At 40.2% G+C, this 19,395-nt stretch overlaps 1 protein-coding gene across 1 annotated transcript in view; it reads left to right on the top strand.

The window, feature by feature from the left end:
• The window catches only part of fbxl17 (F-box and leucine-rich repeat protein 17), a 228,269-nt gene extending 209,484 nt beyond the window's left edge, over positions 1-18,785 (top strand). Inside the window, exon 11 of the mRNA XM_078250988.1 lies at positions 16,607-18,785. Within this exon, the coding sequence (XP_078107114.1) occupies positions 16,607-16,744 (138 nt within the window). The 3' untranslated portion in view covers positions 16,745-18,785. The remainder of the gene's footprint in view (positions 1-16,606) is intronic.
• The last annotated feature ends 610 nt before the right edge of the window (positions 18,786-19,395 follow it).

Here is a 19,395-nt window from a genome sequence, read left to right as displayed (position 1 = left end):
TTGTTTTTCATTATGTTAGGTGTGAAAGGGAGTTATAGTAGATGAAGTCAGGTTTCAGGCAGAGAAGGAAGAGAGCGCGACATTCGCTCAGAGGGAAACAAATAATCAGAAATAGGTTGTTATTACCGAGGTCACGGAGAAAATGAGAGCTACAGAGCAAGTTAAAGAGGTAAAAAGGTGAGAGGCAGAGAAATGTGGTTATCCTTTAAGTCAGCCCAGGGGCAGCAGTAGTGTCGCAGCAGTAGTAGTCGCCTCAACCTCGCCTGATCAGTGCTTGTGTTTTCTCCATGACTTTTAAAAAGAATATTACAAGAATTTACATTTAGAATTTACTGTACAGTCCTCTCCAAAACAACTCGCAGTTAGGGGCTGGAAGTCCACTGTAGAACTGAACCCTTTGGCCACACTGTTGCTTAATTTCCTCTCTTTGCTTGAGGATGTCAAGTGACTTCAAAAATCTGATCAAATGACACACTACAATTTGTAAAAAAAAAAAAAAAAGAAGAAATGGTTTCACTGTAATCTTTGCGCCAATTATAATAAGTATATTATATAAGTGCTTCAACCACTGCTTGGTGAAAAATGTGATAGGTTTCACAACAGTTGTAATCTGTGTTGCATGCTTTGTCTCTGAAATTAACCAAATCAGTATTTTAAAGTACTTTTCAAAAGGCAGCACATTCAATTTGGTTGTGATTTTCTTCTGGTTTGCATTTGACATTGCGGCCTCTAGCAATGTTATCATGCTTTATTTGTGTATCACAGCAGTAAAATCTGGAGGCATGTCCAACTCAATCTCAGGGCAAACTAATCTCATCTCTGCACTTAATGCAGTTCTGGGAAAATGCAGAAGCTGGGGGATAACTCTCATTCCACAAGGTTCCAACATAATGAACTTGTGCAAATTACTTAACTTTAAATTTCTCTCAGCCACAGCATCTCTTCTTTATGTTGACAATTCCATTTGAATTTTTTTCCTCATGCCTCATTTTATTAAATTCCCCATTGTTTAAAATAAGATGCAAGGCGTAGCTTTCTCTGTGCATCTGTTTGTATCTTTCTTTCCTCAGCCTAGTGTTGATGGCATGAATCACCAGCATATAAGGTCAGCAGTTATTATTACATATTTCTTCTGTGCTCATAAAGGGTAACTACAGTTTTTTACAACCTGGACCCTATTTCTCTATGTTTTTGTGTCTAAGTGACTGACGGGAACAACAATCTTTGACATTGGTCCAGTATTAAGCAAGATCGCTGCAGTCGTCAGCGGCGAAACAAGCTACAATGTAAGTTAATAGGACAGTTGTCCAGCTTGTATTTACCTTCACAAAAGTGCTTGTTTTGCCACTGACAGCTTAGATTAGTATTCTAAGTGTCTGACAACATTATGGAAAGAATCCCTTCAGAGATAGACCTTTAAAACCTCTTTGAGACCTTTCTGTTTAACCAGAAACAGCTCAGAAGTCGCTAGCGCTAAACCCACCAGACTCCATTACTTTTAGCGTGTATAGAGCCAACATATTTTCACATGTAAATCGGTAGACTATGTGTTTATTTTTAACCAAAACTAGAGTTGTGATGGTTGGAAACGTGGAAAGATGACCCAAATGGCTTTTCGTAGTTATATTTTGTTTCTGTCGACTTTGAATTAAGTGTATTTTACGATGCTAAAATTACTGATTATTTACATGGAGTTTGGTGGGTTTAGCGAACGCAATTTCAAGGATGTTTTTATGTTTAAAAAAAGGATCTTACTCTTTAACAGAAAGGTTGACCTCCTTAGAAATCCTTTCCATAATGTTGTCAGACACTTAGAATATTAATCTGAGCCTGTCGGTGGCAAAACGAGCACTTTTGTGAAGGTAAATACAAGATGGACAATTTCCCCATAACTTAGATTGTAGCTTGTTTCCCCGCTGCCAACTGCAGCGATCTCGCTTAATGGACCAATTTCAAAGACTGTTGTTCGCATCAGTCACTTAGACATAAAAACATAGGAAAAACAGGTTGAAAAAAAGTAGTTACCCTTTAAGTTGTTCAACAACTGTATTAAATAATACATTCTATTATAAAACACGGGACAAGAACAGGAGTAGATTCCAGGCAAGACCACTTTACTTTAGAATGTGTTCACTAGATTTGGATGGTATTTTCTTTAATTGGCCTAACAGTCTTAGCTTGACCCTTAACAGCCTTCATTTGTTTAGCTCAGTCCCAGGATTTACACACTTGAGGAACCATCTTAATATTTACTTGCTTGTGCTGTAGGCACATAGTTATGTCTCGTAAGAGCTGTGTTGACACTGCTTTGGACATATTGCAAATATTCCAAAGTTAATATTTCCCTTACAAGGACTTTGCTTCGTTTCTGTTCAGGATGTGTATGTTGCAGGAATTTAGTACAAATAACTGCCATACAGATAGAAAAAACTGGCTAGTAAAAATGTCACAGTAAAAAACACATAGCCTTATCAGCATCAGGGCTAGTCTAAGCCTGTCTGCCTTACAGATGTTCAGGTAACCTCTGCAGCCTCCATTTGGCTATTTAAAATAAATCATGGTTTGAGTTTCTCTCAATTTCTTCCTCTCTCCCTCCCTCACTTTTTCCTTCTCCCCCCACAAAGCTTCCTCCCACACTAAGTGATGCGGAGTTAGGTTTCAGACTGGGTCCCCTCAGTGTTAGACAAATACAGTCTTGTGATAACCTTGACACACAGTGCGGACAACCCAGTCAGCTTTCTGCCTCGGCAGCACAGCTCGGCCTGTGTAAATTTGTTTGGAATTGTCAAAATGCTGGGAATTTTAATTTAACAGCTTCCCTGAATGTCGCAGGACTTAGAAAGTGTAGAATTCATTTAAGAACTGTTAACAGGATCCATCTGGCTCCCCTCATGTGGAGCAGTGTGAAAGATTGATTTCCTTCGTCACAGTTTATACAAACGTGCTTCCGTACTGTATACATTTTAATGCCAGGCAGCCTGAATTTTGTGTCCGCTGCCATTTTGGAATTTGAGATTTTCTTTAAACTCTGTACAAACACAGACCTAGCACAAGCACAGATCTGAGTGAAGTCTATTTGTCAGAATATTTTCTTATTTAGACTCCTTTCAGTAGCTGGTTGATATATGTTTGTAACATTAAGGAATGTGTGCGTTTGTCCCACTGACTTTTTTTTCTTTCCTGTCTGTCCTGAAGGATTTCCTTTGTGTCTCTCAGTGTGTTAATATGTGCTCAAATACGACGTGTCTGTGTGTAACAGTGTGTGTTCTCCGAGAGGAATTTATGTTATTTGCTGTTAACACAGCTTATAATAGAGCATTGAAATCAGAACCCCCTCCAGGCCTAGGCAAATGGCGTGCTCCGCCTGCCTCAAATGATTACACCCCTCTGCCCTCAGGGCCAAACGACCCTGTTCTGACAAGGGGAAAAGAATGCGATTGATCCAGACTCGCCCAAAAAATAATCAAATCAATTCATTTGCAGTGTTTGAAGGCAGTATTCAGCTGAAAGACTCAAGGAAAAAGTGCCTTAATCTTCTGAAAAACGGATCCTCGGCATTGCCGCATATGTTGGTGCATATGTCACTGAAAAGCCCGGCTCCCCAGAGTTTTCTGTTAAATGTTAGGTCCTCTCTGTGGGAAGAATTTATCTTTTTACACTTTCACAAACACAATGGAACATTATGTATTAATCCAGGCCAAGCTTACGAGTAGTGAAATTCAGAGGTAATTTTCAACTAAAATTATGGCAACGTACTAACAATATTCTGCGCATTGGACTGGGCAGACACAGAGACGCTGAAATACAAACACACATAAACATGTCAAACTCACACAAATACACCAAATGCTAATGATGTAACATGTATAGCTTTTTTTTGGCTAACCCCAAAGTTAAGACAAGTGTCCAGACACAGGGACAGGGATCCAGCGGTGTTGATTTGTGCCAAAGCACATTTTATCTTGACACTGTTTTCATATGTCTCCTATATGCGTTAAGTTGCTGTTTTCTATAATGGGCCCTCCTGGCCACTGTGAACATTTAAAGCCTACATTCTCTGTTGATGTATTACTTTGGGGATTTTTAAGTTTTTCAGCCTCATTGGAATGTTTTCTTTTGAAACATTTTTACAGCTTGTTCACATGTACGTCTTTTGTCCTCTCATCTCATCTTCTCTTGAGGAATTTAGTACAAATAACTGCCATACAGATAGAAAAAAACTGGCTAGTAAAAATGTCACAGTAAAAAACACATAGCCTTATCAGCATCAGGGCTAGTCTAAGCCTGTCTGCCTTACAGATGTTCAGGTAACCTCTGCAGCCTCCATTTGGCTATTTAAAATAAATCATGGTTTGAGTTTCTCTCAATTTCTTCCTCTCTCCCTCCCTCACTTTTTCCTTCTCCCCCCACAAAGCTTCCTCCCACACTAAGTGATGCGGAGTTAGGTTTCAGACTGGGTCCCCTCAGTGTTAGACAAATACAGTCTTGTGATAACCTTGACACACAGTGCGGACAACCCAGTCAGCTTTCTGCCTCGACAGCACAGCTCGGCCTGTGTAAATTTGTTTGGAATTGTCAAAATGCTGGGAATTTTAATTTAACAGCTTCCCTGAATGTCGCAGGACTTAGAAAGTGTAGAATTCATTTAAGAACTGTTAACAGGATCCATCTGGCTCCCCTCATGTGGAGCAGTGTGAAAGATTGATTTCCTTCGTCACAGTTTATACAAACGTGCTTCCGTACTGTATACATTTTAATGCCAGGCAGCCTGAATTTTGTGTCCGCTGCCATTTTGGAATTTGAGATTTTCTTTAAACTCTGTACAAACACAGACCTAGCACAAGCACAGATCTGAGTGAAGTCTATTTGTCAGAATATTTTCTTATTTAGACTCCTTTCAGTAGCTGGTTGATATATGTTTGTAACATTAAGGAATGTGTGCGTTTGTCCCACTGACTTTTTTTTTCTTTCCTGTCTGTCCTGAAGGATTTCCTTTGTGTCTCTCAGTGTGTTAATATGTGCTCAAATACGACGTGTCTGTGTGTAACAGTGTGTGTTCTCCGAGAGGAATTTATGTTATTTGCTGTTAACACAGCTTATAATAGAGCATTGAAATCAGAACCCCTCCAGGCCTAGGCAAATGGCGTGCTCCGCCTGCCTCAAATGATTACACCCCTCTGCCCTCAGGGCCAAACGACCCTGTTCTGACAAGGGGAAAAGAATGCGATTGATCCAGACTCGCCCAAAAATAATCAAATCAATTCATTTGCAGTGTTTGAAGGCAGTATTCAGCTGAAAGACTCAAGGAAAAAGTGCCTTAATCTTCTGAAAAACGGATCCTCGGCATTGCCGCATATGTTGGTGCATATGTCACTGAAAAGCCCGGCTCCCCAGAGTTTTCTGTTAAATGTTAGGTCCTCTCTGTGGGAAGAATTTATCTTTTTACACTTTCACAAACACAATGGAACATTATGTATTAATCCAGGCCAAGCTTACGAGTAGTGAAATTCAGAGGTAATTTTCAACTAAAATTATGGCAACGTACTAACAATATTCTGCGCATTGGACTGGGCAGACACAGAGACGCTGAAATACAAACACACATAAACATGTCAAACTCACACAAATACACCAAATGCTAATGATGTAACATGTATAGCTTTTTTTTGGCTAACCCCAAAGTTAAGACAAGTGTCCAGACACAGGGACAGGGATCCAGCGGTGTTGATTTGTGCCAAAGCACATTTTATCTTGACACTGTTTTCATATGTCTCCTATATGCGTTAAGTTGCTGTTTTCTATAATGGGCCCTCCTGGCCACTGTGAACATTTAAAGCCTACATTCTCTGTTGATGTATTACTTTGGGGATTTTTAAGTTTTTCAGCCTCATTGGAATGTTTTCTTTTGAAACATTTTTACAGCTTGTTCACATGTACGTCTTTTGTCCTCTCATCTCATCTTCTCTTGTCCATTCCCTCTCCTTCCCATTTCTTTTTTTTTTTAAGATTATTTTTTTAGGGCATTTTCTGCCTTCATTTTTGACAGGACACTGAAGACATGAAAGGGGAGAGAGAGGGGGGGAATGACATGCAGCAAAGGGCCACAGGTCGGAGTTGAACCCGGGCCTGCTGCGTCGAGGAGTAAACCTCCTTCCCATTTCTATTGTCTCCATCCTCCTCTCTTTTCTCCTCACCTTTTTCACTTTCCCTCTCTCCTCTCTTCTCATCTACACCCCCCCCCCCACCCCACCCCCCTTTTGCTTCTTTTCCACTACTTCATTAGAGTGAAAACAAATGGGCAGTCCAGGTTGTGAAACAGAGAGGGAAGCAAACTCACACTGTCAGCACGAAGCTGGACTAGGAAAATAATGACACTGACTGCTACTGGCCCCTTCAGGGAAAGCTGGTGGAGAGAGTAAGAGTTATCATAGTAATGGAGGAGACGAGGAGAGAGAAGAGAAAGTAAAATGAGGGCTGTGCTTGAGGGGGAAAAAAAGAACGGGAAAAAGATTTAACGAATGACAGAAAATAAAAGTAAAATTAGATTAAAGGAAACAATGGAATGAGTGCTGGCTAATGCCTTTACAAATGGCACCCAAAAAGTGTTTTGTGTAAGCAGTTTTGAGGTGTGCTCCCATTACCTGAACTGAGGGGGGAGTGGCGTTTAGGGAACAGGTATGAGCACTGCTGTACCCCTGGATAGAGCAACCAGACAGACCTTGTTAAAAGAACAGACATCCCAATCAATATAGTCGTTCCACTGGTGCATCCAGCTGCTGGGGACTATACACAGATAGGCACGGCACAGCAATTTGCAGACATAAACAAGGGCCTAATTGTTCAGGGCCTGGAGGTTTGGAGTGAGGAAAACAAAGATGAAGTATAGTGAAGAGTTAGGAGGCATTTTAACTCTCATTTAGGAAATGAGAGTTTGGGAGTTCAGCAAAACTTTCTTTGATGTTATTGTGAACGGCAGGGATTCTTCGTTTAAAGGCTGCTAAAGCGAAGGGGAATTAGGAGAAAAATACTGAATGCGCAGCATCGTGTGTACGACAGGCAGGTTCTCTGGTTCCTATTTTCCAGGCTTTGGTCAGACTTGAATGTTCAAAGTCGAGAAAGTAGTTTGAAAGAGTCATTTGCTATTTGTGATTTTCAGTGTAATCTTGGAGTCTCATCCCACACAGAAGAGTTGTATTGATTGGCGGTCTTAACTGAAGCCGCCTCCTGATCATCCCTTCATCTTGTTTCTAAAGGGCACGAGCTAGGGACAGTGAAGGAAAGAGGGTGAAGTAAAGTGAGACATCGGCAGAGTTCACCGAGTGTCTGAAGGGAATCACAGAATTGCCCTTCAACAAAAATCTACCAAACACACACATGTAAACCTGACCTCACCTGGCTCACATACACTCGCATAGCGTTTCTTTCCATCTTGTCCTCACTTTATTTTTACCCCCTTTCCCTCTTTTTGTCTCTCTGTTTCTCCCTCCCTTACCCTCCTCTAAGCAAGGACAGCCAAGGTCTTTTGAATTTTGGATGCTGCTCACATCTTTTGTTCATTCAATTAATTCATTCAAATTGCCCCTCTGTCTTGTCTTTCGGCCTTCTCCCCCCCTTTTTCTCCTCCTCTTTCTCCCTCATCCAGTGCTGTTTACTCATCACAATGGAGGTCAACATAATCTCATGGAATCATGGACAGACAGTAGACACGACTCAGTGTGGTCTGGAGACTCAGACTTGCCAATCCTGATATGTTTTTGGGCAATAACTAACGTCTGGCTCAATGTGTTTTTCATTCTCTCAGGCATTGAGACAGGCCAGGAGGTCACAGCCCATTTTCAGCCTCCAGGCGCAGTGTCTGACTATATTGGTGATGAATTAGCTATTTAATGCTAATGACAATGAAGCCCCCCTCATCGAATGGTGTGTCTGTACTAATTTAATACATCCAGATGAGCTTGGTAAATTTGGGGGGGGGGTATTGATTAAGCCTCTGATTGATGTCCAGCTTTATAATTGATTGGGAACAGAGTAGCCAATGGATGTAAAGAGCTTTGAATAAGTTTTGCAGAGGAAAAGTGGGTTGCCAGAAATAGTGTCCCTATGACCTGGGGCTGCATAGTGAACATTTGAGGGAAAAAAAATTGTTTTCACCCAAGAGCAAAAAAATCATCAGACTGTCAAGATTTGTGCTTGTACTGACAGCGAATAGAACAAAGGCTGAAACCTGTGTACTAACGGCCTTTTGTTGAGCTTTTAAATACAGCAGAGCTTGACTTTAATTGCAGGTTTCTCATTTGATTATTCAGAATTAACCCATAATTCAGAATAATCACTCTGCAGTAGGTGGTGGCCACACGTTAGGCTTACAGATGAGATCACTGAGCGTTGCTCACTGCACTCACTGCACTGTGTAACTCTGACTAGGGCTCACTATGGCCAAAATATGGTCATTTTCATATCTCGATAACAATATATATATTACATTAAAGGTTTTCTGGTAATTCAATAAATAAATTGTCTATATGAAATAACCACATGGCGAAGCCTACTTTTGTATACTCTGTATGAATTAAATACTTGACAATTGAAAAGTACTGAGTATTTTCTAATTTTATTAAGAACTTCAGTGCAAAATGAACAAAGCTTCGTCCAAATGACGTAAATATGGCCATAATGCAGTTCGAACACTGAATTGTTTGTTTCAAATATATATCTGCTGCTGTCCTTATTCTTTATTTATGCTGAAGAACAAGGGAGTCATGCAAGGCAAAAACATAAAGCACAGTAGCTCTGTTGTGATTATCTTTAAGGAATTCTGCTTGTGTCTGACCTCCAGTAAGCTGCTCTGGAATGTGTCCCTATTTTTTGTGTGTGTGTGTGTGTGTGTGTGTGTGTCCACCTTACTACATTGTGCTTTTTTGCCATTTGAAGAGGAGTTTACAGGGCATTCAACAGGTCTGTTATTATCTTGTTGCACTCCCCCCAGTGACAACAATATATGGCCTCGACTGGGACATGAGCTTACCATCTCTGTCTCTGGTTGTCTCTCTGTGTTCGTCACTCTGTCTCGACACTTTTGTCTCTTTCTTTCCCCTGTGCTCTTTCTATTTCTCTTTGTGTTTGTTTTAACAATGCCATCAATTTAAATACTGTACATTAAAAGTTGAGTGATGCTAAAGGTTATTTCTGGGACCATTGGATTTATTTTTACTCCAAATTTGTTCTCTGTTTGCCAGATTCACTGTGTGGTAAAAGAGCTGAGAGTAGACGTCTGCATTGGTCCGAAACTTTGGACCCAATCTGAAACATACCGGTGGAAAACCCACCTGAACCCAAATTGCTTAAATTAATATTAATAGAAATAAATAATAAATAATATTATTCATGAAGAAAACATGACTTGAGGACAGTCATTCCAAAATAGATCCAACATGTGGTCTACTCGAACAGACCACTTTACTTTTCATCTTCATTTTCATCTTTTCAGCTTCAAAAACCAAATCTTCTGTGATCAGAGCTAATAGAGAGACCACAGAGATCTACATGGGTGTTAGACATATTGACCCACACCCCTAAGATCTGCTGCAATAGAATGGGACCCTACCTGGACTCGATCACTGAACATCATTTTGATTCGGGCTGATTTGGCCAATTGGTAACTAGTAACTAGTGGATATGTGATAACTATCTTAGAGCAGCGTATCATTTATTTTATTGGATGATACTATGTGTATGATGTATTTAGTGAAAAGATGAATAAATCTATCGTATGATAATATATAACCTACTGTACCATATTTGTAAGAAAAAAGGCTCTTTGTGGTTGCACCCATATTCTGGTTTTTCTTTACTCCAGATAATTAAAGCATCATTTCATGCTATGGTGTGGCATGTTTTATTATAGCACTTAATTAGAAGTATTAAATGCTAAAGAAAAGGAATGTTATGAGGGTGATTGCTACAAATGAAACTCTATGGCTTACCAGGTTAATTAGCTTTATTTTAGTTCTACCAAATAGATGTAGCTGTGATAGTGTTTTACCGAGACAAACTAATAAATTGTGGAAAGCCTCTTGAGTTATGGAATGTTTTCCTCCAGTCTGCAGAGATAAGAAGACCGGCGTAAAAAGCGGGATTGGGCTGAGCCTTGTACACATTCCTTAAGTTACCTTTGTCACGTATGATGGAGTGTGGGGTTTACAAACCTGGCCTCCAGAACCTCTTTCTCTGACCCTGTTCAGTTGAGCCCCTATTCCACTGTGTGTGTGTGTGTGTGTGTGTGTGTGTGTGTGTGAGAGAGAGAGAGAGAGACTGTATGCACTGACACCCTGCTTTCCAGTTCTGCTGCAGTGTGATATTGTGCAGGGATGAGGGTGTGTGAGCGGGACCAGACCTCAGTTGTAGCAAGTGGTGCCTGAACTGGTTTCTAAAAGTACATTCAGAGCCATGCACTGTAGATTTTTGTGAGGGTCGCTTGGCTTTCTGAGACAAAATCAAAATGTTTGAGCTCAGGCTTTCCTCGGTAAAGAGCAGTCTATTCCTTAAGCTTCCAAGCCAATGCATCGATAGTTCATTTAGAAATATTGAATCCTTCAGAATAAGTTTGTGGCGATCTCTTTTCTGTCCTTACACTTCTGAAATCCTCTGCTTTCTGTCCTTTCTTTTCTATTCATTCCTCTTTCCCCTACTTCCTTCTCCCTCTTATCCGAGACGGAGAACTATCTTTCAGTTGTCCAGTCACTCGTTTAGAAACTTTACCACTGGGGCTTTTCCTCTGAGCAGTTTAAAGAAGGCTATAAATCTGGCCTGTTTAAATCCAGACTTGTTTAAGCTGCCTTTTACTAAGACCTGATGCACTGCATTCTTCTGCTGCCTAAACAGGCTTTTTAAACATTTACCCCAAATGTATTTACTGGTTGACTGATACACTCTCTACATAGGAGTAGACAGGGAATGGGGGGTATTTGTCTCTCTTTATGGGCCTGGGACTAGCAATGGCTGCCACATGGCCAAAGAAAACGTAGGGAAAGTAGAAAAAAAGAACCCTGCAGACCTGTGCTCAATTTACTAAAAACACAGAGGAAATAAAAAGAAATAGGGCAATTTTCTGTTTTCTGCATTCAGTTCTAAATTGTTCAATAACAACAGTCAAAGTTGTATTGCTCTTTTTCACGGTCATTGTTTTTACATACAATACAGTCCTCAGTGGGTTTGATATGTTCAGAAGGAGCGTAAGGCCATATTTTTTTAAACTCTCTCCCTCTCGCTTTATTCCATTTCCCTCCCTTGATTGCTCGGAGCACTCAGAGGGTGTTCTCGCCATGCCGGTCTAATATGATATGCATCTTCTGTGTTTGTGTATCTGATTATGGATTTACGACCCTGTTCTTCTTTTTCCCACTGAGAATGTGAACTGCTGCTGCATTAGTCATATTTACGACGTGTTTTACAGCACTGCATACTAAGGGAAGGGCCCAGTGCTTGTGGTAAATGTATATTTTACGCAGTGATAGAGTGCATTTGCATCAGAGGATCAGACTTAAAAAAAGAGCTCACTGTTGTGAAAGAGAGCACATAAGAGCACTCTCAACAGAGAGGTCAGCTCTGGAACTCGCCGTCACTTACCTTCAGCCGTCACATGTGAAAGTTGAGGAGCGGTTGTCCCCAGCCGCTCATACACACAACCCTGTAAACTATTCATGTTTACTGTACAGCATGTTTGAATAAAAGGTGCTTTTTGCTGAGCAGCATATCAGACATGCATCTTTTTGTTTTCCCCTCATCTTCCTCTCGCCCTCTCGTAAACCCTGACAACGGCACATTACCTGTCACCATGCATTACTCCGCACTTAGATCTACAGGGCTGCATCTTTGATGTTAAAATGGGGGAAAATATCATAAGTATAGGCCTTGCTCCAGATAGCAGTGGCTGCACTCCCAGATGCTTCTCAAAGATTAGAATCATCAGTGAGTAGTGAGTATGCTCTATCATATGGCTCTCCGACAGACTTGGCAGCAGGTTGGGAGGAGGGGTTGTACAGTACACTGGATGAGGACTCCACGGGGTAAAAAAAACCTCCCTGCCTGAGCTGTATTTCTAAAGCACCATTCCTGACACAAGAGGCCCCAGTGTTTTCCTGTAGCATTTTTAAGCCTATGTTGCCTAGCAACACAATATCTTCAAGCACAGTTTTGCCCAGAAACAAAATTACACTCTAGCAAGAAACCGCTGAATCACCGGTTTTCAAGAAGTCACTGGCACAACCGCTGCAACCAGAAGACTACCCTCTGTGCCAGCCAGTTATCCACAGCATTTGGTCTGACCTTCATGTCTAACATCAGCTCTGAGCCGCAAATACCAAGCAGGTGTGGTGATGTCATCATGTCTCGTTCAACATACCACAGAGCCATGCAAAGGGCACAGAGCCTTGTTCTGGAAGAAAGATTGTAGCTGTGAACTCTGGGAACTTGCTAGGAGAGGGTTTTCCTTTAAAGAAGGCAGTTGTTTTTAGCCCTGAAGAGATTTACAGTAACTCAGTGGAGGAGAGTTAATGGATGCTGTGATGTATAAATGCCTCTGTCAACTGATTTTCTGTCAACAAGATTTTCTATCCACCGGCGATAAATATTTTTAAAAATGAGCGCAGGCATTTGTCATTCTAAGATGCCAATTAATCAATCCAGGGACAAGGAGTTTCTGTGCTGTGTTGTAACCATTTCAAATGCATACAGACTTGGATTTGATAAATAGTAAAATCATTTTTCTTCAAGCTTGATTGGCTTTTGCCTCCGCCATAATAAGATTTGAATTCCAATCATTTGAAGCCTGTTGCATGTGACAGTAATTACATTTAAAAAAAAAAAAATGTAAAAACTACGTATGTTTTGCAACGTTTTTACTGCACATACAGTGTTATCAACAAGGTCAGTGCAATAGTTATTCTTTTCATGATTTCGATCAAAGTGATCTTGTTGAAACTCAAACATTTAGCGTTGCCACAACCAGCAATTAGGAAATGATTCAGCTCTTTGATTGGGAGTCATTTTGTGTGAGCCTTGTTTGCTCAGCAAGTGGAGCTGCAGTAAATTAGCATTAATGAATGTTATGGCCTCCCATCACATTGACAGGTCTATTCTTTAGATCTGTTTTAATTGTAATTAAGCCCTGATTAACTAGCTGGGGGATATTTCATTCTCTTTTCAAGAATATAGCATAATATGTTATGAAGGCAATCAGGGGTTTGTCATTTTATCTGCTAATGAGGCTCAGCTATATGTCAAAACAAACTTAACTTGTCTTTGTAGTAGCAGCATTTGGAGGCCTCGGTTAAGCAGCTCTTCTGCTCCTGCTTTTGTCCTCTGTGAAAGCAACATGCGGCCATCTTTGTAGGCAAACTACAGGTGTTTGTCTGGAAACTACCGCTACTTAATTAAGGCATTAAATGTCCCCCAAAAATAATGAAATAAAACCCAGGTGTGAGGTTGATTCAGCATCACATAAAAGCTAGTCTTGCATTGCCAGTGACCAGTCCACACAACATTCTGGGATAGGAGAAAAACGTGCTCCGGTTTATTGGCATTTCTTTACACCAATCACAATCGTCTTGGGCGGTGCTAAGCGCTGGACGCAGGTATGGTGCCTCTGTAAAATAGCCTCGGGACAGAACTTGTTTTGGTGGAACATGTGCACGTAGGGAGGTGAGCTCAAATTAAAATGGATGTTGAGATAAATATAATTTGGCTGTCGGTTCCAGCTCGGAGGATGTTTCCCGCATCGACCGGAGTTTAGAATACCAACATAAAGAAAGCGGAAGGTGAGGAACATCTGGCCGAAAATGAGGAACATCCGGCGGAACCTCTGGCAGCACAGGAACTATCCCGTAAATGAAACATAGTCGACATACAGTAGACTACATAAAAGCTAACAATCACTATTTGGAGCTAGTTGATAAATTTGTTGAAAAGGATCTAAGAGTCGACAGAACAGACAGTCAATGAAAAGCTCTCGATTCAAGATTCAAGACAGTATTTTGGTCAGAAGCTCGGGTCAAATCCCAGATAAGGAAAAGAAGAGGAAGCATTAATCCATAAACCACTGTTTATTATTTACATTTTTTTTTTTTTTTTTTTTACAAAGGATGAACATAAAAAACGATTTGCATTAAAAGTGACACAAAAATAGAATTTACGTCCCGAAAAATAACCATCTCAGCCTCACTAAACCATCAAGAAGCAGAAGATGTAGCCATATGACAAAAAACGAATATGGCCATTTTTTTACCTTTTAAGTTATGGCAACTTCTCGAAATCTCTTGTCATTTGTCAAGTTTCCATCCAAATGTAACTCATGGCAATATCCTGAAACACTGTTGTATTAATGCATCAGCCTTAATGAATTATTGATCACAGCATGGAAAGTGTTGCTGGAATTTTTTCATTTACACTCTTACCCGCCAATTTAATGCACCTTTCAGCAGCTACTGTTTCAAATTTGAAAGCCTTCTCCCAGTCCCTGTTGTATTTATCCTTAACACTGACTGGAGAGAGAACTCAGGCAGGACAGTTTTTTGGCTTATTCTCAGACTTTACTTACATCGTCTGATCAGAAGAAAACAAAAAAAAGATAAAAAAAATATAAATATAAAAAAAATATAAATATATATATATTGTGTGTGTGTGTGTATGTATGTGTATATATATATATATATATATATATATATATATATATATATATATATATATATATATATAGATACACATCACGTGATCTTAATTTTATGTTTCCTGTATCGACAGCATCCTGAAGCCTCTGTGTGTTGGGCATAAAGCACCCGAACTCCAGCTTGCTGTGTCTTTCTTTTGCAATAATAAGGAAGGCTGTTGTTGTTTTTTAGTTTTCTTGAATTCACTTGTGCCGTGCAGTTTCCATCTTCCTTCTGTGACCTGAGAAGCATCGGTGGTCTGTCCACTCAATCACACTTATTTCTCTCCGATTCTGCTGGTTTTATGCGGACTCTGTCTGTCCATTTGTTTTCTCAATGTCTCTACTTGACAAGGAATTGCTGATACCCACCACTTAAAGAAATTGTGTAGAAGGAATAGAAGGAATTAGACAGAAAATGACAACCAAAGCAGATCATAAGCTGAGCAAGAGCCAGTCAACTCTTACCCGGCAAGACTTTTCTTCCAGAAAACACAGAAACCATAGGGCTCTCGGGCAATGAGCTCGGGGAAAACTGTGAAACACTTTATCACTGCTTTGGCAACAACGGATGACTGTGTGCTCAACATGTGTGTGAGTGTTTATACATCATTTCCCCTGGAAAGTGTCATGCTCGCGGGTGGGCGGGGGTTGGTTCTGGGTGGGTTGCAGTTAACCCCTCAAGGTCTCCAGGGTTACTCTGCCTCTGCTCTTTGTCAGATTCTCAGGCTTTTTTTCACTGTTGGCTCTCAGTGATGGTCTGACAGATTGTTTGACTGGCAAAGAAGTGCAGGAGTGGCTATTAGCTGCTTGTCTTCCTAGTCCTCTGAGAGCATGAAGGCCTCATTAGCCTTGTGAGCTCAGCTGTCCTCTGGTGCTAAACCAATTGCCCTAGTCCAATTGTTTGTGTATGTGCTTATGTGCATACACTGTATACTCTGAAGAAATTGCCTTTCCTTAGTCTAGTGCACTGCCATTTTGATAGGGCACTATCAGTTAAATCTGTGTTTCCTTGATTATAAGGCATCTTAGGGCGATGTAGAGATGGTGGACAGATTTTTTGATTTAGGTTCATTTAAAAATCTATTTATTAGATATATAGAACTTTAAGCAATATTTCTGTTACATTTATTTGGTTTTAAGCCAATTGCCTCTTAATTCATCTACTCAGGACTCCCTGGAAATCTGCTGATACTGAGTGAATGACTCGTGAATGATTCTGAAATTGTGCTTGATTGGTTGACTCATGATACGCTCAGTGTGTTAACATAGTGCTGAACAATGGACCTAATTGATCAAATTCTGTACTAAAGCGACAGTTACTTCAAAAGACACCACTTTCATTTGATTAACTCACATGGACTGGAGTTTTTGTCCTCCATTATGAAGCAACCTTGTGCGTCATAATGGAGGTATGAAAAGCAGGAATGACTACAGCAAGAAAATCTGTCTGAAAGTACATATGGGCACCTGACTATTGTTTTAAAACTCAAAATTGGTCATACTGTAATTAAACGGGCCAAACGTGTCAAAAGAGAGCAAACATGAGAAAAAGAAACATTGATTTGTGCTTGACAGTTACTTCTTGACCTTGGACACAGCAGTTGACAAAAAAAAAATCCCTACTCAAAGAACCACATACTTTGGAGCTTTCTGCCCCATCACATGGTCTTCATCAGCAGATTTAGTTTTCTCTCTCTATGACACTGCTGATGAAGAGCGTGTGATCAAAAGCTCTGGAAAACAAGTGAGTTATAAGTGGGCCTTGATTTGCCCACATCCCCTAATGTTTAAAAGAATAAGTATTGTTAAATTTGTCATTGAGGTGAATCTGATCATTTGATCATCATGGTGTGTGTGTGTGTGTGTGTGTGTGTGTGTGTGTGTGTGTGTGTGTGTTTGCAGGTGAACGAGGAGACAGTGGAGAGGCTGGTGGTCCAGTACCCTCACATTGTTTTCAGCACGGTGATGCAAGATTGCAAGAGAACCCTGGAGAGAGCTTATCAAATGGGCTGGAGCCCCAACACATCGAACACTTCGTAGCTACTGCTGGATCACACACACACACACACACACACACACACACAAACACTTAGCTACATAGAGGCCCTTTTTGTGTACAGTCACACATACACAATATTTGCAGCTCAGTCATGTTTGCCTCTCATCCATTGTTCAAACATGCATGTGAACATGTAGCTACACACTCACAGACAAAGGTCTAATTCATCAGCTGTTTCATTTGAAGCAAATCTATCATTTTAATAAGTAAAAGATGGGCCTCCTGGTATTTTAAAATTAAGTGAGACATCATACTTCTACCAGTCATTGACTGAATTGTCCTCATCATCATCGTTAATAAGCCAGATTTCATCCAACAATATAGTGTACTTTCTTCGACCAGAACCTTGAGTGACTACTTTGTTTTGGTGCTAAACACTGCACCAACAAGTGTTATTTGATATCTACTTTAAGTTACTCACTTCATAGAGTATTAAGCCTCATACATTTTTGAATTGTAAGTTATCACTTTGGATGGTGTGAAGGTAAAGATGCATGAGGAGACGATGCACGGGAAAAAGATCTACTTAACGGATCATTAAATCAAAGACATTCAGGGATGATTGGACAAGAATTATTTTAACGAGTATAGATTAAAAAAAGGTTTGTCACCCCGACCGGAGCCGATGTCCCTGAGCACGGCACCCATGTCGACTCTCAGCATTTGCTTCCTGTGTTTACTTCCTTCAAACTGAACTCAACTGCTGCAGCGAGATCGCACAAGCTACAGCAGAGACTTGGAGATCAGGAAGCAACCTCCCACTACTTCAGACCGAAAGACAACTGAACTGCCAGAACTTCAGACCTCATTTGAGGCATTTTGAGAAATTTGTGTTTATTTTGTCCAATTAGATGATTTTTCTTTCTTTCGTGGATGTTCAGTACAGTGTTAAAGGCATTTGTGGACACGTTTTGAGATGTTTGACGAGGCTCCATTTGAAGGACGGAGCTCCTCGCTGTGACTTAATATGCACATTACAATGGTACAGAAGATTCAAACCCCTGGAAAATTCATGGCAAGAAAACAGCATTGACTATTTCTCAAAAACTGCATGTTTACATTGAGATCCTCATCTTGTTTTTTTCCAGCTGCAGATATTATCTACAGATGATTTGCCGTTGAAATTAGCCTTTGTATGACTTGGGAACAATTTTTTGATGCCATGCTTACATTTAGGGTTAACTGAGCATCACCTTGAGTCAGTACAGAAAGAAGTGCTTGAAATAGAAGTTGCCTTTACTTAGAAACCCTGGGTCATGTTATCAGACTATTAACCACAACCACCGTGATGACAGGTAAGAGGAAACATTGCCTTAAGTGGTTAGTAGGTAATTGCCATCCAATTAGCGAACTGAAATCGACCCAGAATTTACTGAAGAAATGTTTATCTTAGTTTATCTGATAACATATTCCCATTATTTGATCCGATATATACATATAAATAACTACTGTGTGGGATTTACGTAGCCTATGATTGGTTTTGAGCATATACTTGTAATATTAACTATGTAGCAATGCAATGAGGGAGTTATCTTTCTTAGTGGGGTAGGATGTAGAGAGAAAACTGGCCTGGCCTATAACCAGGGCCAGTGGAAGTTGGTTGGAGAGAGTTGATTTGTTTTTTATCTATTCTATAGAAACTCAGTAGTGTACAGTTAAAAATGCAAATAACCAGGGTATTTTTCTATGGTGTGAACTAGCTCTAGGCTCAGCCTCCACACACTGTCACTCAGACATGAACAATAGCTTACTGAGCTTAGGGTTAGAGTAGAACTGTAAACTTTCTACAGCATATAGAGATTTCAGACAATTACAAACACTTTAATTTGACCCTTTTCAGAGTTTGTAGACTTTAACCGAAGGACAGTTTCTCTCTCGGCCTGTTTTTGTTCGGTTTCTGTTCTTTTGTAATCCCTATATGCACTTTCTTCTCTGCTAGATGTTGACACACTTGATTCCTGATTTGTTAAGGCAACCGTAAATGACTGGATTTACATGAAGATGAATAAAACACTACTTCAAGCTTTTTTTCTCTTTTCCTTTTGTATGTGTGGAAGTGAGGCAGGAGGCAGGATATTCAAACATGAACATTTATTGCATGTTTTTCCAGTTTTGTTATTACATCAATTGTATTTCAACACAAAAAACACAATGACTGTAATGGTAGTCATGGTGACATTTCAATTCAACCCAGATTGCATCTGTATGCTCAGGTAAAATGCAAATAAGCATACCAGCATGATTTCCATCACAACAAAAGGCCTTGGTATGACTTAGTGAAGTATGACTTACTGAAGCCTCTGTATTGGTAGAAATAAAGATGCTTTCCACAGATACCCATGCATTGATAATGTATTTTCTATTCACCGCCATGACACAACAATCACCCTGCATTTCCATTAAAGTACACTGTTGATGTCAAGGTCAGAAATATTGCCACAGCATCACAGGAGCTTCACATCTGAAACAAAATTTGGCTTTCAGCTTGCTGACCAGCAAGACAGCAAAGGGCTCAAAGAGCTAAAAAGCTGTCACTCAATATGTCCCGTCTTTGACAATAGTGTCTCTTTCATGTGCCTATTTTCATGTCTGGCGATCAAACGCGGGAGATAGCATCAAACTGGATGCAAAG

Source organism: Sander vitreus, chromosome 5 (genome assembly GCF_031162955.1).
Source record: "Sander vitreus isolate 19-12246 chromosome 5, sanVit1, whole genome shotgun sequence".
Classification (NCBI taxonomy): Eukaryota; Metazoa; Chordata; class Actinopteri; order Perciformes; family Percidae; genus Sander; species Sander vitreus.
This window is presented reverse-complemented; position numbering and strand designations above follow the sequence as displayed.